The sequence below is a fragment of the Aquila chrysaetos genome, chromosome 2 (assembly GCF_900496995.4).
Source record: "Aquila chrysaetos chrysaetos chromosome 2, bAquChr1.4, whole genome shotgun sequence".
NCBI classification, from domain to species: Eukaryota; Metazoa; Chordata; class Aves; order Accipitriformes; family Accipitridae; genus Aquila; species Aquila chrysaetos.
This window is the reverse complement of record NC_044005.1, coordinates 10,483,681-10,509,560: the sequence shown is the minus strand read 5'-3', so window position 1 is coordinate 10,509,560 and position 25,880 is coordinate 10,483,681. Positions and strand designations below refer to the sequence as shown.

At 44.9% G+C, this 25,880-nt stretch overlaps 1 protein-coding gene across 10 annotated transcripts in view; it reads left to right on the top strand.

Moving 5' to 3' along the window:
* CEP170B (centrosomal protein 170B) overlaps positions 1 to 25,880 on the top strand; it is a 60,770-nt gene that overhangs the window by 20,908 nt on the left and 13,982 nt on the right. For 4 of the 10 annotated variants that reach the window (XM_030040566.1, XM_030040535.1, XM_030040518.1 and 1 more), the window contains exons 6-14: positions 475 to 613; positions 9,160 to 9,261; positions 10,851 to 11,327; positions 13,593 to 13,655; positions 14,503 to 15,266; positions 17,340 to 17,528; positions 17,720 to 17,828; positions 19,274 to 21,046; positions 24,313 to 24,562. In XM_030040566.1, the coding sequence (XP_029896426.1) occupies positions 475 to 613; positions 9,160 to 9,261; positions 10,851 to 11,327; positions 13,593 to 13,655; positions 14,503 to 15,266; positions 17,340 to 17,528; positions 17,720 to 17,828; positions 19,274 to 21,046; positions 24,313 to 24,562 (3,866 nt within the window). The remainder of the gene's footprint in view (positions 1 to 474; positions 614 to 9,159; positions 9,262 to 10,850; positions 11,328 to 13,592; positions 13,656 to 14,502; positions 15,267 to 17,339; positions 17,529 to 17,719; positions 17,829 to 19,273; positions 21,047 to 24,312; positions 24,563 to 25,880) is intronic. The other 6 variants (XM_030040562.1, XM_030040554.1, XM_030040592.1 and 3 more) reach the window with 3 other exon arrangements.

The window sequence follows — 25,880 nt, the reverse complement described above, 5'->3', positions numbered from 1 at the left end:
GAGAGGGTTTGGAGAGAAATAATTAAAATATGTTTTAATTGCCTTTGCTGAAAAACTGAGATAATGCAGATGAGCGCCCTGAAAGAATTTATAATGTTGCTTTAAGAACAAAGGGGATTTCATGATTTGAATTCTGAATGGAGAATGGCCTAAGTTCTGATTCTTCTCAGTTTATTCTTTAAAGGGATTCCTAATTAGCTATTTTGCAGAGCTAAGTCACAGTGACCTTCTCATGGACTAGAGTTGTTACTTAATATCTTCCATTGTATCCCAAATGGGGTATTTGAAAGCCTCTCAGCTGGCATTTCTGCTGTTCTGTAGCCTCTACTCAGGTGTGCTTTCTTTTTGTTGCAGAACTTACCTGCAGTATTTGCCTTTGCAAGATCTGTTTGCGGGGAGGGGTGGTTTATCTTTTCCATGGGCTAGCACATGGATCGCGCCGGCACCCTGCAACTTTTTCTTGTGTCTCTGCAGCATGAGAAGTACACCAGCCAACTTCAGATGAATTACAAAAGCACGGTAATGAAGAGGGTGGAGCAGCCCATGGAGCATGGTGTCTACACTGAGTCCCCACAAGCAAAGCTGGAGAAAGGAGAGAGGAAAGCAATTACAGGTACTTGCTCGGGAACCAGTTAATCAAGATTCAGATCAAAGTGCAGCTTGAGTCCTGCACCCTGCACGGGGTCATGATGCTGAAGGTACAGTGTTGTGGGTTGCATCTAGGAGCAGTTCCAGAAGGGTCATCTTTCTAAACCTCTGAGTATTCTAGACTCTCAGTTTTTGGAGATTCAGCCTCCAGAAAAAATCAGCTGGTGTATGGCTCACACATGCCTTGTTGCTATGTGTGCACTGGAGAACCTGTGGGCTGAGCAGGTTTGGTAAGTTCTTTGGCACCTGTCTGGTCTATTTTTAATTTCCTAATCGTGAGGTGGTGTTTGAATAGAGACGGTGACTCAGAGTAGAAAATGTATGGCTGCTGTGGCATGGTGCTGGCAGGCAGGTGAAGAAGCAACAAGCCATTTCTTTCAAAAAGCCCTGTATGGTCTTAAATAGCTGTATTTACTAACATGCCAATATGTGGGATTGAAACTGACTGCCAAACTGGGAGATGTTTGCTTCAAGCTCACTGTACCCCAGCTGCAAACCTTTTCCATTTGAAAAATTCCTTCTGTCCTCCATTTCTTTACCCACTGCTGCCTTCCTTTGAAGACCCTTTGTCAAACTTGCTTCCTTCCTGTTCCCCATCATGGTGGGCCAAGACCTCCCTGGCAGTCTTGTCTCACCCATCTCACCCAAATTCCTATCTTTTGTATGTACTGCTCTGGCAGGTCTCTGCCCAGTTCTGCTCAGATATCAGTTGGTGGCCTTCTAGAGCTTGATGATGCATGGGAGGAAAAAATATGGTTTTGAAGCATCCCAGTGATGGCTGACTGTCAGTGGTGGCCTTGTGGCACCAGGATGACAGAGCGATTGAAAAGTTTTAGGGTTAGCAGAGAGTCTGCCCACTGGGTCTGTTGGAGGAAGAAGCAGGGAGGTGAATGGAGGGAAGAGGATGGGCAAGTAAAAGAGTGAGACAGCATCTTGGGTGACGTGACCTAGAGATAGATACAGCAGCTTTCTAGAAAAGTGTACAACTTTGGGTAAATCCACTAAGGCTTCATGATAACTGATGGGAGTGGGTTGGCTGACCTTAATCTCCCATGTATTGTCTTTATGAAAATCCCTTTTTGTCTGACATAGTGTACTAAAACAGCGTGATTTTTCTCCCTTGTTGTTGCTTCCAGCTGTGTGTGGAAGCACATGCACCCGTGTGCCCGACTCCCATTTTCCGGACCGCAAAACCTTTCTTTGTGTTGCTTTAGCTGTGTCTGTGTGTTGCCCTCCCCCATGGATGTGGCATTTGTGACTTTGCCTCACAAGTGTGCAGTTAAAGGGATGAAGTTGGTGATGATTAACCATGACACCACAGAGGGTGAGAAGAGGTGGACCTTAGTGGGGAGAGAGCTCTCCAGTTGCCTTTCAAGGGACATGGGGGTCTTGAAAAGCATTGCCAGTAACTGGGCCAGTTTGCCAGTAACTGGAACCAGTTTGCATTTGCTGCTGCCTGCTTGCATGAACATTCTCATTTTTATTCTTGCCACCTTCCAAAATACACACTGGTTGGTTTTAACCTACATAGTGTAAGCGGTTGATATTTGGAACACCTTCAAAGTCAGGACATTGAGTGACTCTTCAGCAAGGTGACCCATTTCTCTAGCATGTGGTTTGCAGACCTGCATTATGCTTCTATCATCGTTAGTGGGCACAGACTATAGGTCTAAGGCAAAAAGGGCTGTGAGTACTTATTGGGGGCCAGTACTGAAGTATGCCGTGTGCAGTGGGACTAACGGACAGATACAAAAAAATCTGTGGAGTGCTGCTAACCCCACTGAAAGATGGTGGAATTCAGGTCTTTTTGTTGGAAGTATTTTGCTGGATTGGACTGAAGCCTGTAGAAGCAAAAGAGGGAGCCTGAGCATTAAATAAGTGCCTCACTCTCCAAAAAGCACCTCTGTCATGTGAGCAGAATGATCAGTGGGTCCCTTTTTCATCTGCGATGTGACTAATTCACCTTGTCTTCAGCTGCACACATGCACAGTTTCTCCTTGGTTGCTCAGAGGAGTGGCAGCAATTTAAAATGATTAGTGGAAAGAAGAATGTAGGATTCTTACGGGGAGTGGGCTTGCTTAGTGGCAGCAGAAAGAGGCTTTGGGGAAAGAGCTGTTTTGCTAAGCCTGTAGGTATTTAGAAATTTGCATTGACTAATTAAAGCAAGGTCTGGGGTGACAAAAGCCTTTAGAAGGATTGCTTCCCAGGGCCCGGGTGGAAAAGAGGCAGAGGGAATGCAAGCTTTCAGGGAAGAGGTTTAACAAAACAATGTGAACAATTAGAGCTGCTTAGAAATGGGAGGAGGTGAGGGGCTGAGGATAAAGAGATCAGTGGCATGAATGGGAAACAGCCATTTAGTCTCTGTGCTGTTGAACTTGCAGCTTTTGGGTGTATGTTGCCTGTAAGCAGAAAATCATCAGTCTGTGAAATGTGTGAGGCAAGGAGCTTGGATTGGATATGGATATGAATAAGAACAGTGCCCACTAGGTCAGCTAGTTTATGCTAAAAATAGCCATCAGCTCTCAAGTTTAAAGCCTTAAGTGATCAGGAGGCCAGGTACAGCCTTGAACTGTGCAGATTTTAAGACTCACAATCCCCATCTGTTACTACCTGAGTTGAAGTAGTGGATGAGATAAGCTACTTTGTGGTCTTCTGTTCTCAACACATAGTTAATCCTCAGGCTGATCTTAATTTTTTTTAATTTTTTTTTTTTAAAGCCCTCACAGGCTGATGGGACTAGATAATGCTGAATCTGATGACTAACCTCTGATTAACTGCTGCAGGACTGAGTTTCCAGGGGTGGCGGCTGCCTGCAGTTGGGCATCACCAGCTGCAGGAGCAGGACTTGAGCTTCTCCTGGGATCTGTGAAACAGGCTTGCTCGCCAGGTTAGCGTCTGTGTCATTAGGGAGTCTTCTCAACAGAGTGGCCAACTTGAAAGTCTTGTTGGTGTCCGGGGCTTAGGTCAGCAGGCAGCGTGGACAGAGGCAGTGGGAGTTGGGCCCAGTTGTGAATTGGTTTCCATAGTCTTTGGCTGCTTTCCCCATGAGATCATGGTAATAGCTATTTAGATGCGTAGCTCTACTGTAGCCTTTAATTTAGGGGAGTGGTGGTGGTGTATCTGCTTTTCGTCTGAGCTAGGGTGGTGGTACCTGCAGCATGTTAAAGGTTTGAGCATGTAATCTGTTATAGACGCTCGTGACAAATTGGAGGAGCCAATTTGTATTAAATAAAAGATCAAATTTATTAGCAAGCTATAAAAGAGCAAAACAGCGCTGGGCGGCCGGGGAGACAGTGCTCCGCCACAAGCTCGCACCCAAACAGGGGAAGAGCCTCTTTATTTATACAGTCTTTTTAGTCCCTGATACGTGACGGCTGGCTGGTATCTTCGGTATCTTGTGCCATCAGGTGTTAAGTGGTCGTAATTTGCCTTCTGGTGGTTGTTGGGATGAAGGCCGAAGTCTTCCTCAGCTGTTCTTTAGGTGACTCAAGTCCTATTCATGCTCTGTAAACGTCTCTCTACATATGCTAATCATCAGTACTCATGGTCTTAGATAAGTGAAGAATATCCCTACCTCCACATGCAATTTCATGAACAAAGTTAACCCATTCATTACATAATCGATACAAATAAATTTGTGATTATCAGCCTGATTTGAAAGCCTCTGGGATTTGCGTATGTTCACAGCAGGTACAAAAGACCAGGGCTTAGGTTTGCCACACACATGTGAAATAAATACTGTAGCAGAGAGTCAGAGAATTACTTTATGGTTATTCCTGCTAGGTCTGAATTCTCTGTTTTGGAGAGAAGTTAAAAAGCAGAGATGTAAGGAATTAATTTTAAAATGTTACAGCTAGATCATCTTTTTTTTTTTTCCCCAAGGCCTCTGCCATAAGAAGCCTACTCTGCATCTTCTGAAGATGGACATTATTGTTATTAATAATGAATCAAAACCAGGTTGACTTAAAGCAAGCTGGATTTCTCATGCTTTTGTTATGACTTAGTTTAGACAGCTTCAAAGCTGCATGTGCTTCTGTCAGCAAAGAAATTTGCTGTTGCTGTCTGTGTCTCTCTTGTGACAGTTTGAAGCTTTGTGAGGACCTGGGTGAAGCGCAGCCCTCAGTCCTGTCCTGACCCCAGGGAACACCTTCAAAGGAAATCAGACCCCTCTGCAGTGGGAGCTGTGTGCCTGTCATGAAAGCTCTTCTACCCACTTACTGATAGAAAGTAGCATTAACACAGGCTTTCTCCTTTCCCTTTCATCACCTGGACTGTATGTTTGGTCCTGCCCTTGTGTTGTGCTGTGTGATTCACTTCTCCATAAACACATCCTTACGTCTCATGTTCTCTTGTTGTGGTGCCTCTCCTTCAGGTAATCAATAGTTCTGTATTAATTTAACAGGCTATGTTCTTGTCAGACTCGTTAAACAAATAGACCTCCTTGTTCTGCACTAAAACAGCCTTCATTTTTTCTTTTGAGTGACTGCCACAAAGACTGAAATCTAGGAGCAGAACATGTGTGTGGCAGTGGTCTTCCCTGTATTACCCTGTCCCTGGTAGCTCAGTATTTATCTGGCTGAATGCTTGTGCTGACCTCAATTCAGTTATCTAAAAGGATGGTTTTCGGGCTGTCTGCCTGAATTGATGAGCCAAGAAATATGTCTAAATTAATTGGCACCATCTGGGCAGCCTGGCACGGAGTGGAGAGAGGTGGTAATGAGCTGCCATCAATTGGAGGAAGTCTCATGTCATTAAAATGACTGAGCAGTTAGTTTTCATTGGTGTTCCTTGCTTCGCCGCTGACTCGGGCAAGCCCTGAGTCTCTCTGCTCTTGCAAGAGCTTCCATCTTACACTAAAATATAACAGACAAACGGTGGCTTCAGGGTGGTATGTGTGTCTCGGGCCACAGGCAGACATGCTGCTCTGGATGCTGCAGGTCCAGGTTGAGGTTGCTACCCAAAATGCATCCCAGCTGGTGAAGAGCAAAGCCCCGTGGCACAACTGCATATGTAGCTGCTCCCTGGCCCACTTCTGTCACAGCCATCTGGTTTAGTTGCCTTCCTATCGTGCTTTTTTTTTTTTTTCCCCTCCCCTTTTTATACAATATTGTTGTGTTAGAGCTGGAACGGCAAGAGGTGTCAGGTTGGTTGTGCTGGCAAATTAGAAGGGACAGAAGCTTCTGACATGAGCAAGGCAGCAAATTCATGTAGGTCTTCTGAAGTCAGGGAAATTTTACTCTAGCTCAGGATCTGGCCACTTTCAGCAGTAGCTGAGAATGAAGGTGTCTGTGTCACTTGATAATGTTATTCAAAATGCAAATTAATATGAAGTCTCAGTGGAAACATTAATTGCTCTTAAAATATTGAAACTGTCTCCAAATAGCAAGATACTGACTCCTTGGCTTTCCATCTGTGCTTTTTGCAGTCTTTAAAATTAAGTTCCAGTTTATCGTGGAGGCTGGGAGAGGGAAGGAATGAAAAAAAAAAACCTGCAGAAGTGAGCAAATGTGTTACACTCTGTAACAGAGCATTGCAGGTGGGGCCACGTGAGCTCTCTGTCGTGGGGCAGGAGGGACCTTCAGCTGCCATGCAGTGAGTGCAACGGAGCGGCTCCCACCCTGGTGGCCCCAGGTCTGTGCACTCTGGCCAACCTGACGTGCTCTCTGTGGGTGCTCCTTGATGTGCCCTGGGGTTTTGGCTTTGTGCTAGCTTTTGTCAGAGAGGGAATTTGGGGAATTTCCAAGCACCTGTTAGGGCTCTTTAGAGTAGAGGGGGAAATTTGAGAAGGCAGAGGAGCTGGCTCATTATTGTTTATAAATCCTCTTTTCCTTCAGCTTTCCATGCAATCCCAAAGTTCCCCATCAACAGAAAAAGCCTGACCGAGGTTGACTTGCTCCCCTAGCTGCCTTTTTCCTGTAGCAGAAAAGCTCCTGGGGGACAAAGGCAGTATACTGCTCCTGTGTTCAGTACGCAGGTGGGGGACAGATCTTAGGGCTGGAGCAGGTTCTGGGAAGAAGTGGGACCTGCAGGATGGATGTGAGCTCTCTTAGCTCACTTTTGCCCCTTTGGAAACAAAATTTTCTTGGAACAGGTAATTAGAATCTTGTAGACTAGGGGGCCTTTGGGATCCTGTGAGGGGCTGGAATGTGCTGGAGGGACGCCTTTGGGATCCTGTGGGGGGCTGGAATGTGCTGGAGGGATGAGCTGTAACGAGGCACTTCCTTGAAAGGTGAAAGTGGTAACAGCACCCATACTTGGGAAAGATGCTGCTTGTGCAAGAGTCGAGTGCGAGATGGTCTTTGCATTTCATCTGTAGGGTAGTATGATCAGGATTTGTTCCACCAGCAACTTAAGCCACTGGTGAATTTTCATAATTGACCGTATTAATCTGAGACAAGTATCCAAAATCTCATGTGTTTCTTCAGGGTTGAGCCCTTTGCTGTGCCCCATTGACCTTTAGGCATGAGTTACCCCAGGCATAGCTGGCTGTTGTTAATGGATTTGTCCATCACCCCAAAGAGTTGTTCTCCTTCTCCCGGCCCTGACTGCCTCTTGGCCATCAACCCTAAGATCAGTACTGCAATTCAGAGGGTGATAATCCATTGCAGTGTTTGTGCAAAAGAAGTGCCTGATGTTGGTAGAGCAGATCCTGCGTGGTTGGGGTGGGGGTCTAGTGGGCAAGTCATGGCATGAAGAGAGAGTGGTAGGTTTCCGCTAGGCTGTGTGACAGAAGGTGTCAGCCTAGCAGAGACCAAACCCTACACTTGGGTGCCTCTGTTCATTGACAAGCTTGTGAATAGGTTTTTTTCTTTTTTTTAATTCCCCTCTCCCTTGAGTGGTTTACCCATCCTCAGTTATGAAACATATTGCTTGGCAATTCCAATTTATTCATGGTGAGAAATGCTTCCTCCTTTGAACTTTCAAAGGCTGCCTACATAATGGGAACACAGTTTATCTTCCACGCACTCTAGGCAGAAAGAGTAATACTTTCAGCCTCTTTTGATCCTCGGTGTGAAGGGAGGCAGCGTGGTTAATTTTGAAACACGAAGAAGATCTCTTGAAAAGGGCCTGTAGGCTGCATCTGTAAAGCAAAATTTTTGCCTGTGGACTGTCAATGTATGAGCTTATATATCTCTGGAACTATTCTAGAAGAAAAACAACTGAATTAGTGGCCACTGGGTCTGTGTAGCTTTAGAACCAGCAGCATAAAATCAAGCTTCTTTTTTTCTTTGACTTATTTAATTCCCCTTCCTCTCTTGACTTCCCTTATGCTAATGACTACTTTCTGTCATGTCCCTATTAAAGTAAGGAATGCAGAATTGCAGAGCTGTTTAAGGGCTGCTTTACACAGAGCAGTGTGTGGTTTTAAAACCACAAGCCGAGCAGCAGCTGGCGGTAGAAGCCTGGCTATGGCTCAGTAGCTGGAGCCAGGGTTTAAGACGTGGCCGGTAAAGCGGGTGCTGATGGCTGTTACGGGTAGAGGCAGAAGCAGCTAACAAAGCTGGAGCTTAACCTCAGACCCTGACCTATCCTTGTGTTTCTATCACCTCCAGATGAAAGAATGAAAGCTACTTTATTTGCTTCTCTTCAACTATTATAAAAACATAATAATAATAATAACTATACCACAGGTAAATTGAGGTGTATTCTTTTTACTTGTTGCATAAACAGCAGCAGCCCAAGGCACTGCCAAAACACAATCTTGTTTTGTGGGAGACAAAACGAGCAGCAGTGGATCAGCTCCTTTGGGTACCAGTTGTTGCAGCAAAGCCCTGATCTTCCAGTGAGTGCTCACTGAGCAGAGAAAATCATAGGAGCCTGGCTCTTCTAGGGGAAGCTTCTTCATGAGAAAAAGCTCTGTCCTGCAATGACTCTGGAATCCACTTGGTTTACTTTAAGCTTTAGAGAGTAATAGTTTACTTCTTCTTTATGTAAGGAGATGGTTTTACCATTTTCCCTAAATTTGTAACGCTTCAAGAATTTCCTGTTGTGGGATGTGTGTCACTGAGAGTGGGAGTGGTGAATAGTTGGAAAAAATCCCTGGCCTCAGAACATCCAAGGGCATGGTGGGGCAAGAAAGGGCAGAGCTACAGTCTTCCCAATTAAAATCAGGAAAAAAGTCTGATTTTCACCTGATTTGCAGGTCAGTTGCAGGCAATTTTGTGGTTAGTGTTTTGTAGTCTGTCCTGCCAAAAATCTTCCACTTCCTGTGAATAATGAGGCTAGAAAGCGAGAAAAGCCACTATTTGGGAAACACAGCTATGAAAGATGGTGAAGGGAGGTGGAGTCAGCATCTTGCAGCAGAATGTAAAAAAGAAAAAAGGGGGAAAAAAAGAAAAGCCTGAACACACTCGTTATTATGTATAATTTGCTGTTGTTATAACTGCAATGCAACAGGTACATGATCTCATCTGACCCTGCTGTTTTTTCCTTTTTGGCATGTTGTTAACTTCTGTGAACCTGGTAAACTGATATTTTCTGTGTCAAAGTATTTGCTTCTCCTCTTCCTAGAAACCAATACTTACCGCACCCCTCTTTATGGGCAGCCCTCCTGGTGGGGGGAAGATGATGCAAATAACAAGGAGGACAGAAGGCAAGAGGAACATTACTCAGGTAACGGAGGTGATTTAGGGTGGGAAAAGATGGGGGGGACAAAATTTCTGCACGCTTTTGATCTTTACTGTGTGAAGCCATCCTGCTTCAAGGTTTTAATTACCACTTCTTTTGTGCTCGTATTTGCACATTCCTATCTGTAGATTGCTGCTGATGAAACCGTAATAAGGGAAAATTAAAATGTTTCCCATAAAATACTTGAATGTTAGAAACAGCAGTTGTGGAGTAATTCAGTATGGATGAGAAAGACCTCGCTAAGCTTGTTTGAGACTTAGTTAAACAGGAGTGCTATAACTGTGATTGTATCCAGCCCACCTGAATAAACCATCCACTGTGTCTCCCAGGAGTTTCCTATCGAAGAGGCACTTTAAGAGCTGATGCATTGACTGGATTTGGTTAATGTGGAAGCAATCTGTTTCTCCCCTCTTCATCCTTGGAAGCATTTTAGTCTTACCACTCCTGTTGTTGTGAATCTGTATGGATAGAAGATGCATCTTTTTTCATTTGTGCAGTAAACCTGATGTTTCTATCAAGCAGATGCTTTACTGCACAAAGAAGTGTTTTATTTCGATGCATGTACAGTGTATCTGTTCTCTAGCAGAGAGGGGTTGTCATTAGCAGCCCTCCCAAGAGGTTGAAATAAGTAAGTGACCCTCTAGCCAAGAAGTTTGGGTACTACTGAGAAAACGCTGTTTTGTCCTTGATGATGTTACAGAATTAGGTGTTGATCCAGCAAAACCATGTCTGTGATTAGCTTTGCACACTCAAGCTTTCATAATTGACCGTATTAATCTGAGACAAGTATCCAAAATCTCATGTGTTTCTTCAGGGTTGAGCCCTTTGCTGTGCCCCATTGACCTTTAGGCATGAGTTACCCCAGGCATAGCTGGCTGTTGTTAATGGATTTGTCCATCACCCCAAAGAGTTGTTCTCCTTCTCCCGGCCCTGACTGCCTCTTGGCCATCAACCCTAAGATCAGTACTGCAATTCAGAGGGTGATAATCCATTGCAGTGTTTGTGCAAAAGAAGTGCCTGATGTTGGTAGAGCAGATCCTGCGTGGTTGGGGTGGGGGTCTAGTGGGCAAGTCATGGCATGAAGAGAGAGTGGTAGGTTTCCGCTAGGCTGTGTGACAGAAGGTGTCAGCCTAGCAGAGACCAAACCCTACACTTGGGTGCCTCTGTTCGTTGACAAGCCTGTGAATAGGTGGGTTTTTTTCCTTTGAACTGTGGAAAGTTGAGTAGGTGTGCACGTAAGTGAATTCAGCAAAGTAAAACAGGATCTTCCTTCCATATCAGCCCAGGCATACAGAAACCTTAAAATGCCCCCAACCACATAAGTTTTGTCAAAACATACAACTGTGCGTGTGTGTGTTTGTTCAGCTCTCTCTTTGGGGAGCAATGGAAGAAAGGACAAAGTGATTATAACAAATGTTGGTCAGACAGCAGCAGTGCAATAAGCACCAATTTCAGTGATGAGGCCAGAGTACAAAGCTATCTAAAACAGAACTTGTATTTTTTTCTTTAATCCGTTTCAGCTAATGTTTGTGAATTTAAGGTTTTCTTGCCTTTTTTTTTTTCCTCTTTTGTAGAAAGATCAAAAGAGATAACCCAACATGAAGAGGAACTGAATGGTAATATTTCTGCTTATAGAGATGCCCAAGAACAGTCTGTGTTTGCGTTCCGGAGAGAGCCAAGTTACTTTGAGATTCCAACTAAAGAATTTCAGCAGCCATCAAAATCTCCAGAAACACAGGTCCATGAGATCCCAACAAAGGATGTTGATGCTGTAGTAGCCCCCGTTGTACAGAGTCACGCCTCTTTCACCATTGAATTTGATGATGGTACCCCCGGTAAAATAAAGATAAAAGACCACGTAACTAAATTTTCGCTCAGACAGAGAAGACCGTATAGTAAGGAACCAACTCATACGGAAGTGATGTCAGCGGAGAGCAAAGTGGCTGACTGGCTTGTCCAGAATGACCCAAGCTTGATGAGACGGCAGTCTCCAGGAGATGATGTGTACAGTACAAAGAGTGACCTGCCGGTTCATGTGAGGACACTTAAAGGTGAGTGAATTTATTGTCATGTGGACATAGTTCTCTGTTGGCCATGCCATTGCTATTGCACAGCATAATAAAGGGGGAAAACCCTTCTCCTGTCAAGGAGAACTGGACTTAATTATCTCTGCTCCAAATTTGCAAGATGAAGAATATTTCTTTAATGACTGTTAATGGTTTGAATCCGGCTAGCAGGCTGTTCACCTGGTCCTGAAGTCATGTGTGATGCTGGCCTGGGGACAGTCTAATCTGGTTCCTCTACATCTATAACGCCAGCTCAGCAGTAACAGTGATTGAAAAAAGGATTTTGATTTTTAAATGTCTAAAATAATTTCCATGTGGTCAGGCAGGCAGGTTGGTAAACACAGGTATTTCAGTGGATTTTCTTCTCTTGGTTTCTCCTAGCTGAAGGAATGACTTTTCTTTTTAGCTGTAGTCCAGAAGAGGCTGAGTGTGATCATCCTGATGGCTGTAATGACCAGAGCCACTTGGCTGGATGACCAAAGGTCCTGACATGGAGACTGGTGATAGAGTTGAGATATATGTGATCACCAATGGAGGAAATTGTGCTTGTAGAAGAAGGTTTCTTCTCTTAAACTAAAGCTTCTCTGAAATACTGCTCTGTTCAAAAACTTCAAGTTTTGCCGACCTGTGCCCTGTTAAGTGTGTCACTGTGAGGAATTCTTTGGGGATTTTCAAAGGTCTGAAGTGTAGTTTGGAGCCCAGTTCTTAGTGCAGCTGGTGGGACTGACTCACATGATTCTCATGTGACTTTGAATATATTTTGCAAGGTTTGGGCTTGCTTGGAGGTCTCTCTTGGGCCATGCGCTGAACAGCTAGGAGGAGACCACTGATTCCTGCATTCTCACTGACTTGCAGGCCTCTGGAAAGGCTATTGTTTTGAACTGCAACTTTAACTGATGAAGTCATATTGAAGGTTACCAGACCTAAAGTGCTTGAGATCCTTCTTAAATGAGAGCAATACCTTGTTTTCCCTTAAAGGAGTATTTGCTTGGTCCTTGTTGGAAAAAACCTCCTTGTAATATGACAAGTTTTACCTATTACATCTCCAACTTGCTGTTTTGTGTACAGTTTTTTGAGAACCCCCTATGGCCAAAAAGGTCTGACATATCCAGCCCTGGGGTTTGGCATGGCATGGAAATTGAACCGTTTTGTTGTCATTGTTTGTTTCTAGTTCTTCCGAATAAGGGACAGTGTTGAGGTGCCTTGACTGATTATTTAGGGTCTTATTTTCAATCTACTGTGACTGTGTGATAGAGGGTTTTGGGGTTTGGGTTGGGGTTTTTTGTTGTTGTTGTGATACTGGATTTTGTTGACTTGCTGGAGAACATTGTCAGAGATAAAAATGTGCTTCAGTAGTTTTGCTCTTTCCTCTTGGAGAAGGCTGGAGAGTTAGGCAGCTGCTGCTCATCCTAGGATTTTCCTTGAGCGATGCACAGGAATACTAGACTGACTGCACTTGCCTCTTTACAGTCCATAAGGCATGGAAAGAAGCTGAGGTAATTTAATGCATAATTTGCATATCAAGAAATCAACTCTTTGGACGTTTGATTAAAACATACAGTGTTGGTGACCTGAGGAGTTTATCCACCTCTGCTTTGGCAGAGGACAGGGTGTCATTTATCTGCGATAGCTGTGTAACGTGTTCTTCTGGCAGGGCTAATTTTGAAGATGTCTTGGAGGCTACTGCTGGCTGCCTACCAGGTTTGGGTCTTCAGGATCAGAGATGCCCACCATCAGGGTTCATTAGTAACATTTGTTCACTTTCAGGAACAATGTGGTGAATGTAAAGCCTGGTATCAAGACTAGAGAGTTCAGGTCTTAGAAGCTTGAGGGGATGGCATGGTGTTCTGCTGAGGCATCCATGGGCATGGTGGGTGTTTTTCCTTGTGTCCTCACTATTTTGCATTCAGCAGAGTTCTTAGCCAAGACCCTTTAATTTAAGAACTTTCCCTTCCAAGGATGAAGCTTATCAGCCCTCAGGGCACAATGCAAAGTTTGCTGGCTTCCTTCAAGAGGGTGTTAGGAAATTCTTCAGAGGACTGACTCCTGGGTTGAATGGACCTTGTATTAAATTCTAATCTTTCACAGCTAACTCGAGGTAATAAATGGTCTTCACCCATGTGTCTGGAGAACTTGCAAAGTAGGTTTGAGCAGTTTTCCTTTCAAACACGTGGTATTTTAGCCAGTATATCTTGCTGCATATTACAGTCTAGAGCGCAGAGACCTCTTTCCCCCTTCTCCCGATGACAGGTTCCTGGTCGTTGACTGAATCGTGTTGTGTGCCTTCACACCCGTTTCCTTCTCCAAAAAAAGGTTTGTTTTTTGTTTTACTTTTAACTTACTTTCTGAGAGTCCTGAACTGAGATGCTGAGGGGCAGACATCACTTATACATAGAGAAGGTTGTAAAGATGGTTGTTGCCAACGTAAGTGAAAATAATTATAAACTTACTTTAAGCTTAGTGAACTCAAAGTAATGATTTAACCTTTGCTTGGCTGATGATAGGATGGTGTAACTCATGGGGGTGTCATGGTGTGATTCTTACATCTTCAGGGAAAGTAAAGAATCCTGCAAATTCACTTTTCTGTTAGCCTCTGGTTTATTTCCCCCTTGTAGAGCGGGGTAATGTGGGTGCTCAGAGGCGCATACGCTCGTAACACACTGATCTGGTCTTTCATCGTGAGGATTTGGTTTCATGGGATACAGTGTGTGGAGTTTATTTACTGATCCTGCAGAGAGATTTCTGCTTTGTAACAGAGAGAACCTAATGAAGTGATCTTGGACTACAGTAATTGGACAGAACAGCAAAATAATGTCATCATTTTTATTTAAATGGAAAAAACAAAGAAACAAAACATTAGGTATCTAAAACAATCAGTGTTACAAAAGCAGAGACCCTTGGGGTTGAAATGTTTTCTTGAATTGTTTTTTAATAACTTGATAGCTAACCAGTTGTAAAAAGTGGGGTCAGGAGACAGCTGCCTTCTCTTTTATTTCCTCTGATGGCATGCAATCCCTGTACCACAGGAGATGTCTTTGGAGTTGTTTAATCCTATAGGATTTTTTTCTTTTAACTGAAATGATAAATTTCAACTGGGAGGTAATGACAGGGCCACAGCAACTGAGAATATGAAAGTCAAATCTACCTACCTTGTTTCCAGGCAATAGGCACGAGGACGGGACGCAGAGTGACTCCGAAGACCCCGTGGCACCCAAGGCAGAGAAGGAGACAACGACGGGCAGCGAACGTGCAACGGAGCAAACCAGGCTGCAGCGCCAGATGAGGCGTGATCCCCACGAGATGCTGCACAACAAGCAGGCCTTTGTCATCGAGTTCTTCGAGGACACACCACGGAAGAAGCGGTCACAGTCTTTCACACACAGCGCTCACTCGTCCCAGAGCGACACCGATCCGGGGCTGAAGACCAAGGTTGAAAAGCGCAAGAGTGCGTTGCCGGCAGAGAAGCTGGGAAATGCAGTACCACCGTCCCACCTTGGAGCCCAGGCAGGCAAACCCAATAACAGCTCCTCCGGGACCCAAAGAAGTAGCTCCTTCAAGAGGGAGAAGACAGAGGATCGGATCAACTCTTCGTCCTCCTCTGCTTCCAGAGCGTCAGCCAAAACTTATGGGAGCGTTGGAAGGAAGTCTAAAATGGCGCAGGATTTTATGGCTGAGTACTTGCGGGAGACTGCTCAGTCTGGGAAGCCGAGCGCTGAGAAACCGGCACCTCTGCCTGTGCCGGTAGCTCCACGTGTGGTTATATCGTCAGAACCAGAGCCTGCCTCTGCTCCACCTCCGGAGATAAAGTCAGCCCAGGGCAGGAGGAACGATGAGGAAGACAGTGTGAGTGAGACGGGCACATACACCATCGAGACAGAGTCACAGGATAAAGAGGTGGAGGAAGCGCGAAAAATGATAGATCAGGTAAATGTTGCTTTTCTGTGCTTGGCCAGTGAGCTAAGGGCTGAAGGCTTGGGCTTCTGCACCTTTTGCTGGATGACCTAACTTCATTAGCTGTTGCCGTGAAGGACTGCTCCCTTTTGAATTGGGTGTAGTGGGGGTTTATGGTGAGGGGAGGAAGTCATCCTGGGTCACCTGTGTTAAGGATAGGCCCCAATAAACTGAGAGACTGGTCTTTAAAAAACCCTAACAAAAACCAAACTTACAAACAAACAAAAAAGCCACAGAGTACAAGAAGGCAAGGTAAGCCCACAGTGAAGAGCTGCCTTGCTTCCAAAATGGGATTTGGATGCAAAAGTGCAAGAATGGGCTTGCCATCTGTTTAGGGGAAAGGCAACAACAGAATAAAGATCAGGCTGATCCTGACAGGAGCTGTGGCTGGGAGCAGCTCTCCTCTCTAGGACTGCTCCCAAGCCTCTACCTTGGCATTACATCACCTCTTGCCCGCTGTTACGAAGATGGGAACCGCAGTCCATCACTGATGCAACATCCTGTGGTAGGCCAAAGGAAATGCAGGCCAAGGGCTGATGCTCTTGACCCTTCACAAGCCTTAGTGGTAGGTGGTTCTGTATTTGGCTGTGCCTGGTTAGAAGGGGAGTGCTTGCTGGCAGGGCAAGTGGCAGCTAGTTGAGATAGCAAAGGGTGTGGTCTAGGGCAGAGGCAATCCTAGATGGATCTATACTTGCTTGGATTTTGCAAAGTGAATGATAGCCTAAAAACAAAACTTAAGAGATGAGGGAGAGGCTTGAAAAAACCCACCCAACTAAGCAACCCCAGGGCAAACCAAAGTTTGGCTGATTTTCAGGTTTAGCTTTCATCTGCGGTCTGTTATGAAAACAAAACCAACAAGTTGCTATGAAGATTTAGTGAAGTGTAGGCAAGAGGATGGTGAGGTTTAAAGGAAGCCTTAATTGAACCTGGCTTTAGAGCTTTGTATACAGTGTACTGTGAGCCTGGATCTAGCTTCCCTCTTTTGTTTATTTATTACATTTGTTCCTTACATCTTGTTTGAAATGTGATCGGAAGCTTTCAGGGCAGGGTGTTTAAGCCACAGCAAGGCTCTTGTCCTGACATTAGATGGTTAATTGTTCTGGTGGGTAAATATGAGGAAAAATGCCATAAAGATACAATTATTTCTGGGGAGTAGTCTTGGCAGCCGTGTGACTCAGGCAGGCAAGCTGGCCAAGTTCTGCTCCTGACTCTGCCATGGACTTGGTGCAGTGCAGACCTGCCACTTGGGAAACAACTAATAACTGGACCTCAGTGTTTCTGTCCAGGAAGAAAGATTATATGAATTCTGGACTTGCTGAGGTTTTGAAGTGACTCTGCTTTTTATTCCCCCACCATTGCACACACACTTTTTTTAATAGAAGTGAGAGTGGAGAACTTTATGGCTATCTCTGCCTAGCCTAGGCACCTCCATGGTGGCATCTTCCTCTGAACTACTTGTAGTCAGGGAAGAGAAACAAGCACTTCCGAGGCATGGGACTTGGTCACCTCCTGAGGAAGGCCTGTTTATCTCCAGAGGGAATCTGGCCAACTAGCTCAAACACTCACCCATCTCAGAGGTGCATCCTTTCCCAGGGCCTTGCATGCCAGTGCAAGGCTGCTTTGCTCGGCCCACTCTCTGCTACAGTCTATGAAAGACCCTGGAGATGGAGCTTTCCCATTTTTTTTTCGAATTCTCCACGAATGAGCTGGTAAATAGCTTTCCTGACACTCATCCTAAATTTCTCAGGGCTGAAAAGGGACTCCTTTTCAGTGAAAGTTACTACTGTTAAAGGCAACACACTGAAATAATGAGGTGGAGAGGAAAGGTGGGTGTGAGTGGGATTCTATGAATAAGTGTATTTAAAGCTGCTACTGTGGAGTACAGAAGAAAATGATTTACATAGTTTGTATGGAAGTGTTGGCAAGTGTTTCTGGGCCTTTGGGATCATAGTTTGTGTGTGACTAATGCTTTGTGGATTTGGATTTTGGGCTAATACTTTTCTTTTTTCTGGGTTTTTAATCTTTCCCATGCAAACACCTTTTCAGGTTTTTGGTGTTCTTGAGTCACCCGAATTTTCCAGAATCTCTTCAGCCTTTAGACCAATAATTAAAGGTGAAAAAGATGACTCCGGTTCTCATCAGCATCTAATCAGTGAAAATGGCACTAGTCAGAAGTCACCCTTGCTCCAGGCATTTGCCTCAAAAGCTGTGAGTGGGTCTCAGGCTGATGCACAGGTATGGGCAGTCCAGGTGGATTTGCTGGGATGGTGGAGGTGTAGATGGGTTTTCTGTCTGAATGGAAATGTGATGCGTAGATTGATTTCCATTTTGAGGAGACTGAGTGATGCGTGTATGAGAGGAGAGATTTTGTGGCTAGGATTTGGTTTACAAACCATCTTTCTGACACCATCTTCCCCACCTTGTAGATGTCTGCAGCATCTCAGGGGAGTCAGAAGTGGGTGTCTAGGTGGGCGAGCCTTGCGGACAGTTACTCTGACTCTGCATCTGTCTCTGGGCAGGGTGATGGAGGTACAGGTAAGTCTCATCCTGACATTACTGTTTAAAGGTGGCTGAATCTAAGCCAGAATGATATGAAAAGCAGAAATTAAGGGCTTCTGTGCATCTGGCTGTGGCTTATTTTCTGTTTTAGCTAATGTATTTGGGGATGGGAAGGACAGAGTGAATTGTTCCCAGTGGACTAAAGATGGAGAGAGCCTCTGGTTTGCATTTCAGAGTCACCCAAGAAATTCGTAAATGTTACATTTGACATGACTAAAGGACACCTGGGAAGAAGAAAGGGCCTTGGGTGTTAACTAGCCCCGAGAAGTGATTCTTTAGACTGCCTTATGATGCCAGATGAAAGCCCTTTGCGAGTTGCCTTGGACTGAATTGCTGACTTGTGCTTTATTTGGTGTGCTTCTCCTGTGTCTGGCTGTGCTGAGCATTTTAGGCTGTTCTAGAGTTTGCTGTTGGGTGGCAGGTTTGAAGCATGGAGATCAGTGTGGAAAACCGAGTATGGAGGGGAGCGGGTGAAGATCAGACTCCCATTGTAACTGGGAAGACAGCTTACAGACCCCGTGGTCCTGTTGGTGCGTGAGAAATGGAGAAGTGTGCTGCTTTGGCTTTTGTAAACTTTTTCAACTTTTTTGGTTGGAAATATTTGTCATTACCTTCTTGACATCAACAGCTATAGATAGATTCAGTAAAGATTAGAAGAAACCTTTGTTTCACAGGTCATTGCCACTGTTTTCACACTGTGTGAGAACCTGACTCCTGGAGCATTTGAAGTATTACCATAGTCAAATAACCAGTTATCCTGGTATTTAAAGGCAGTATCAGATATGAAGTCCTGGCCAGCGGCATGGGAGAAATAAGAGTGCTCTTTCTATGAAGTGTGTCCATACTGATAAGCCCACCCACGCTGGGGCGGTGAGCTCTAATTCAGAGCCTCTTAACTGTTACAGGGTCTTTCTCCTGAGACTTTGCTGTGGGATAGGATTGTATGAGAACTTGTACTGTGAAAAACGCCATCTATTTAGTCAAATGGGCTATGTTGTGTAGAATGGCACTTAAACCACTGCATCACTGCAGTGGTTTGTCTGATGGCTTTTCATCTCATTCCTGTGGCCTCATTTATGGTAGACAGATGCCAGCAACACCGTTAGCCTCTAAAGTACATGCTTGTACTGAGAGGTATATTATGGGAGAGAGAATGAATCTGAAACCCTACCTTGAGAGAGGGAAGGTGTTGAGCGCTCTGATCCAGCAAAGGAATTAAGTGTGGTGTCTGTACTGGTAAACCTGAGGGAGCGAGCACCAGCCAGGCCCTATTCATGTTCATACTACATAAAAGCTTAGTTCTGAGCTCGTGTGTTGTGAGTGCTTTTGTGGACTCACACTTTGCAGGATCAAGCTCTTCCTAAATAAATAAGTGGTACAGTTCTACAAGAGTTGATTCTTGTCCACTTAACTCTCTTCAGAAAGTGCTGTAGTTCCAAAACCTGGGGAACCAGAAAACGCTGTGCCCTTGAGAACAAGGCGCCTTCTTCCCCAGCTCCCACCAAGTGAGAAATCAGACAGCCCTACACCCACGGTCCTGGTTTGCCAGGAGTCCTATTCTGAGGTTACCAAGAGAACCATCATGAAGGACCACTGTGTGGAAGCCTATGGTGATCCCAGCAGCCGCCTCTTCATCCAAGAAGACTTGGATCCAGATAGTCTCAGCGATGCCAGTAGGTCTGATGATGGCTTCAGCACAGAAAAAGGCAAGAAATATAAAGAGAACAATAAAATGCTAGAGCAGATGGGGGAAGACACAAGATTGGAGAGCCGACAGCCAGGAGCCTCCCGGGTCTCAAACATGAGAGCTGTAAGTGAGCCAGTTTCTACTTCATTTTACATTGGTGATGACAGCAATGATGTGGGGATTCCCTCCAAGCTCTCTCTAAGCGTGTCCCATGCTCGAGCAGACAAAGATGGCAAGGATCAGGAGTTTTCCTTCAAGTCTGCTGGCCCACCAGTTCCTGGAAAGCCACCGGTCAAAGATGTTAGTGCTTACATAAGTGCAGCTGGCAGAGTGGTTATTTCCCTTCATCAGAGTCTTCCTCAAGATCAAGAAAACATGGCAGGAAAGGAAACATCATCTTTTGTTAGACAGGAAAGTTTTACCAAAGATAAATCAAGCAGTGGTGTTCCTCAAAATAAACTCCCGCATATTTCAAGTCACCCTCTGCTTAAAGATTTAGAGGCTGTTCGGTCAACTCGTATGGACTTTGGTCAGGAGACTCATCTTCTCCTTAAGGACACTGAAACTGCCTTGGCGGCACTGGAAGCCAAATTACTTGGTCAAAGCCAACAGCTGGAGCCCTCGGAAACTGCTGGTCAGCTGGAGGACTCCTTGTCAGGGGACTCGGACGTGGACACTGCCAGCACGGTCAGCTTGGTGAGTGGCAAAAACGTCCCAACAGGCGCCCCGAAACGCAAAGCAGTCGTGAGCTTGCAAAAAGAGAAATCTTCCTCCACGCCGTCCATCCAGGACCAGTGTGGGCAGCCCAGCGCTCGGGACAGGCTGACAGAGAAGCGGAAAACGCAAGCACCAGAGTCAGCAAACCGCACGGAGGCCCCCAAACGCTTCCAGATGAAGCGGAGCGCTGGGACTCGAGGGTCGCTTGATTTCACGGATGACGAGAGAAGCTCGAGCTTGCCCTACTTGCCTGTCCCCGATGCAGTTGTGTCTGACCACGAGCACTCGGTAACCCGGCCAGTTCCCAGAAGGAAACCTTTTACTCAGGCCACCAAGGAGGACCACAGCAAAACAACCTCAAATGTGCAGAAAATCCAGCAAGTTCTCACCCGCTCCAACAGTTTATCCACCCCACGGCCCACAAGGGCATCAAAGCTACGTCGTGCCCGGCTGGGAGATGCTTCAGACAATGAATGCGTCGATACTGAGAAAACAGCCTCCAACGCTGAAGCCACCACTCCAGGCCCCAAGCAGTCCACGGAGACGAAGAAGCTTTCCCGGCTGGACATCCTCGCCATGCCGAGGAAACGGGCAGGTTCATTTACGGTGCCCAGTGACTCCGAGACGGCGCAGTCAAGGACAGGGTTTTCGGGCCGGAGTGTCGAGTCCTATCGGAAGACGGGTGTTTCAGAGGTTAGAGCCGCGGCGAGGAAAACGGCAGCCGCTGCCTCCGCAAAGCAGCCTTTCAGCAGGACCCGTTCAAGCAGTGTCAAGTATTCCTCCTCGTCCAGTAAGTGCTTGTGCTTTGTTTCTCCTCTATTCCCCTCTTTCTGATTTATAGGCTGCACATGGTTGCCAAGGATTGGTGTCTCAGTAATACGAGGGCTGCATTGGTGAGTACAAAAGTCTGCATTAACGAGTGGTATGGAGGCTGAGATTTCCTGTGGGTTTGGAGACAGCAGGGCATCTCGCATACCCAGAGAGATATTATTGTGGTGTTGTCTGTGAGGATATTGCAAATAGCTGTTTTTCTTCTTTTTCTTTTTTTTTTTTTTTTTTTTTAGTGACTTTGTTTTTTGAACAGGAACACGTTAGCCATTTTTGTGTTAAAAGGGTAGAATTTGATGCCTTTCCAGTGCTACAAGGAATTCTGTTCTGGTTTTCTTTGACTTCTAAGATTCAAAGTTTGCTCCCAGAGAGCTTATAATGGTGTTGATGACCGCTGATGTCCAAGGTGGCAGGTTTGAAGGCATCTGAAACAGGAGAACAAGAAATAAATGTCCCTGAGTTGTGAAGGCTGTTCCCTTGTTCTTCCTGTAAATACAAATGTGGAGCTGGACACTACACATTGACTGCCCCAAGAGATTCCCACTAATGTGTATTTTCATTCACTTCTGCCATAGGTAAGGCAGGTGCCCAGTTGTGTTTCCCACAAGGTGGAGGTTTGGGGGCTGTCTTGCCCTGTAGCTGTGCACTCAACAGACCCTTGCAATATCAGCATTTGTCATATTGAAATCAGCCTTTAATTAAGAGGTGGGAACAATGCAGATGATAACTAAGATGCTAATTGGTAATCACAAATCTAGAGGTTGTCCCCATCACCTTTGGTCTAAGTCCTGGTCTATGCCCATAGTCCTTGACCTACCATGGATGTGGTAAAGCAGATCTGTTTGCTTAGGTTTTTAGGAATGATGGGGGGGCAAAGGGACAGGAAGAACCCCTTAGGCTGGGTTTCTCAGGCCTGTTGAGAGGGATACTATTTTCAGCAGATCTGTGTTTCTTGTAGGGGGTCTTGGAGTTCTGGATGTGTCCTTTTTGTATATTTTCATACAGTTGAAATAATTATATTTCTTGCAGTATTCATTTTTATTGCATGCTAAAAATGTTATTTGCTGCTTGTTTTGATTTGGATTGTTTTAGTGCATTCAGCTTCCCTTTTATTTTAATAATTTTTTTCCTACACATATGTATATGCATATAAATCGAATGTGAATAAGCTAAAAGAGTATATACAGTCTCTTCTCTTGCCTTTTTTGAGATGATGCTATTACTGACTTCTTGTTAATAACAAATTTAAAGCAAAATAACGTGGTCAGAGTTTTCTGAACAGGAGGCACTCTTTGCACTCCCTCTGCCTGTGGACCACAGACTTCAAATCATTTGGAGAAAAATGATAAGTGTTTGCCAGTTCTTGGTTTAAATGAATTGGTTTTTGATTTCCAGAGCTCTGTAGCAGCATGCTAACACCTTTCCTTGTGCATAGTTGCAGCAGATGATGCTAATCCTTCCTCTGAATTAGTTGCTCTTAAAATACTAACCTCCTAATTCCTTGATAGGATTGTGGACCTGGCACAAGCTCTAAGCATACTAGTATACTTTGTGCTTTGTCGTGCTGTACCAAGTGTGTGATGCGTGTTCCTATACTAATGCTATTATACGTAGAGTGAATCAACACCTAGCACCCCGTTCCTGAAACAAAAGTGAAACGTCGATAAACTGAACTATTGCACTGTGCCATCAAGACATTTTTTAGCGTGATACAATAACCCTTGAAAGCCTTGGGAGTAAGGAGGCAGATATGGCTGATTTATTCAAGGACTTCTTAAAGCGTTCAGCTAACCACAATAGTTTCCAACTCTCCCAGTGGGAGAAAGTTAATCTCACTAACAGAGGAACAGAATGAACTATCTGGCCATGAGACAAGAAATGCTAGTAGATTTTTGGGCCGTCTGAAGTAACTTCATGTGAAATGCACAGATAACATCAGAATAATCCAAGTTACGAATTCTGAAAGCTAAGGGCCTGTCTCCCCTGCTCCTCTGTGTACATGATTTGTTTACTTAGTGTAATTTGAATGGTACTGAGGGATTTGATTCTGATTTCCCTTGGCATACAGGGATGGAAAGTCAGGCTCTTCATTTTAAAATTGCTGTTCAATGACAGGGTGACCTCTTGATTCTAAACCTGTTTAAAAAAAAAAAAAAAGATATCTCTACTGATGGAATATGAACAAATTTATTTTTTTCTGTGTGTGTGTGCATATATATATATATAAAAATCCTAAGCCAAGGCATTTATGTAGCTATAGCTGAGATAGCAATGTCTAGCAATACTTTTTTCACTATACAGTAATTATCTATAGTTTCTACCTGTATCTTGCATGCCAAACTTGTTATTTTTGTTTGTATGTTCTATGATGCTGGCTTAATTTGCTCGCAGTGTTTCAGTGTTACGCTAATCTTGGTAACACAGTGAAGCTTTTAGGTGTTGTAATTTTAAATAACTCGGCTGGTTCTGTGTTTGGTGGGTCTTCATTCTCCAGGGAAGGACGGAAGGGAATGAAGCGGTATCCATAGAGAGTGTAGTGAGGCAGCGAACACCAGGAGCCCAGTTTTCAAATAAGGACATCTTGATGCTTCCCATGCAAGGAGGACCTGGGTGTCTACACATCTGCAGAACCAGTTGGGATAAGTGGGCAGCTTCCACTTGGCTCCAGGGGTTGGAGCCAGCCCTGACTGTGTGAACACTCTTTCTTGTAGAGTGTCATTAATGGTGAATTGCGAGGCAGGAGGTGAATGTGGGAGTGTGGACTCTTGCAAATAACACTAAGCACCATAGTCTGTTCTTCTCTCAAAAAACCCTCCTTTTGCTTGTACTTGCAGCTAATTGGAAAGGTGTCTGCAGGCTTGAAAATTGGGCTCTTTTTAGAAAAGGACTTCTGTGGGACTATGAGGAGTCTGAAACGTGTGCTACTTATACACAGAGCTTCTGTGCATGGAAAGCCAAGTCTGTGGTAATAATTTACTACATTGGAGTTGTTAACACAGTCATTTTTCTTTTCCATTGGAATTTCCCACTCCAAATTTGTATAGTGAATGGGAGCCATAGAAGTGCTCAACTTTGAAATAAGCTCTGAGAATGTGCTGTTTGACTTAAAATCTGCACAGAAACTCTCCTTTCCTTGTGCTCTTGGGCTAGTTTTGTGTTACCTTTTTGCCCTTTTGTAGTTACTCTTTACTACTTTCCTTGGTCTGAAACCAATTCATTTTTTATAAGCATCAAGGCGGAGACCACAGGGTTCAGATTACACTTCTACTTCGGAGGAGGAATATGGCTCAAATCACAGCTCCCCTAAACACAAACGCTCCCATACTTCAACAGCCACACAAACACCGAGGGTACGTGGCTCTGGGCTGAGCAAGCAGAAGCACAACGGCAGAGAAACGGATGATGATGAAGATTTTGATGACCACCCTGACCCCTACAACTTCATGGCGCAAACAGCAGAGATAGCAGAAATAGCCAGGTGAGGTGGGGCTGTATGTATTGACCCACATGTTGAAAATGCGTTGAGTTTTCCTTGGTGTTCAAATCAAACCCATGTGTGGAGGTAGAAGGAGAGGCACTCTCTCCTGTTGTTTGTGTGGCCCCCACCTCCTTGCTATCTGAACATCGATTTGTTCAGACTTGGAAGGTTTTCATGAAGCTTTACAGCCTGTGCTAGGATCTGCTGGTTGTACCTTCTCTCTAGAAAATGCCAAGGTGCAGGGCATTGTATCTTGGCTTGTTTCTTGTTCAAACTGTGGACGTGTCTTCTGTTGTAGCTTGAAATCTGTCAAAAGATTGAACTGTCTATACCCGCTTATCTCTGCTTTCGCTGGAGGTCACTGTGTGCGCATGGAGTGGTTGGTGTGAACTGTCCTAATTCTCTGCAGAGGAAGTCAAATGGATTAGCAAAGTCTGAATATGTAAACTGTCGAAGCTGCTTTGCCTGAAGCCTGTGAGGGAGCAGTAAGCAGTCTCTGCGGGGCAGAAACTTCTTTGCTTGGCACAATTGAATCCAAATCTGTCTAGGCCCTGTGTATAAGTGAGTCGTTGCTTAGCTTGATATCCCTGGATACGGGACCTATTGTATACTGGTGGTCTGATGGTTGCCTGGAGGACCTCATCAGTAAAGCAAATAGATTCCTTTTTTTAAACAGTGGCATTTGAGGTTTGAGTCTCTAATATGCAGCTGTGTTATGCCAACTTTCCAGAAATACTGGTCTTCCTTTGTACTGGCCATACTTGAAATACTTTCGACTGAGGGAGCAGTCTTCTGTCTGCTTTTGGTCAGCATTTTCATGTCACCCATATCACTTGCTGCACTGATCTCGAAAGGGCTTTTCTTGTGTGAACATTGCTGTCAGGCTGCTAGAAAGTGTGTCAGCCTTCAAACCAGCCTGCATTACCTGTGCCGCACAAAGTGTGCGTGTGGGAGATGCTGTCTTCCCTCCTAGGAGCGTTCCTAGCGCAGGAGAGCGCTTCAGGTTGCAGCAGCTATAAATAAATGGTTGCGTCAGACTTGTCTGGCGCTGCACGTTGCAGGGCTCGGTCACAGAGTCTGCTTCGTGATGTAATTGCAGTTCTGATTTCCGTTGCTGCTCACAAATTAACTGGGAAGGGCTTAGAGGAGTCAGAGAGAGTTAAAAGGGAAAATGCTACTTGTTTACAATAAGTGAATCACATAATGGGTGAGTCCAAACCAGCAGGGATAGGGGGCACCTTAGGCAGGCAGATCAGACTGCTTTTTATTAGTTCCATTACGCATTTTCTTTCCAAGGAAATGTTTTGATGAGCTGACA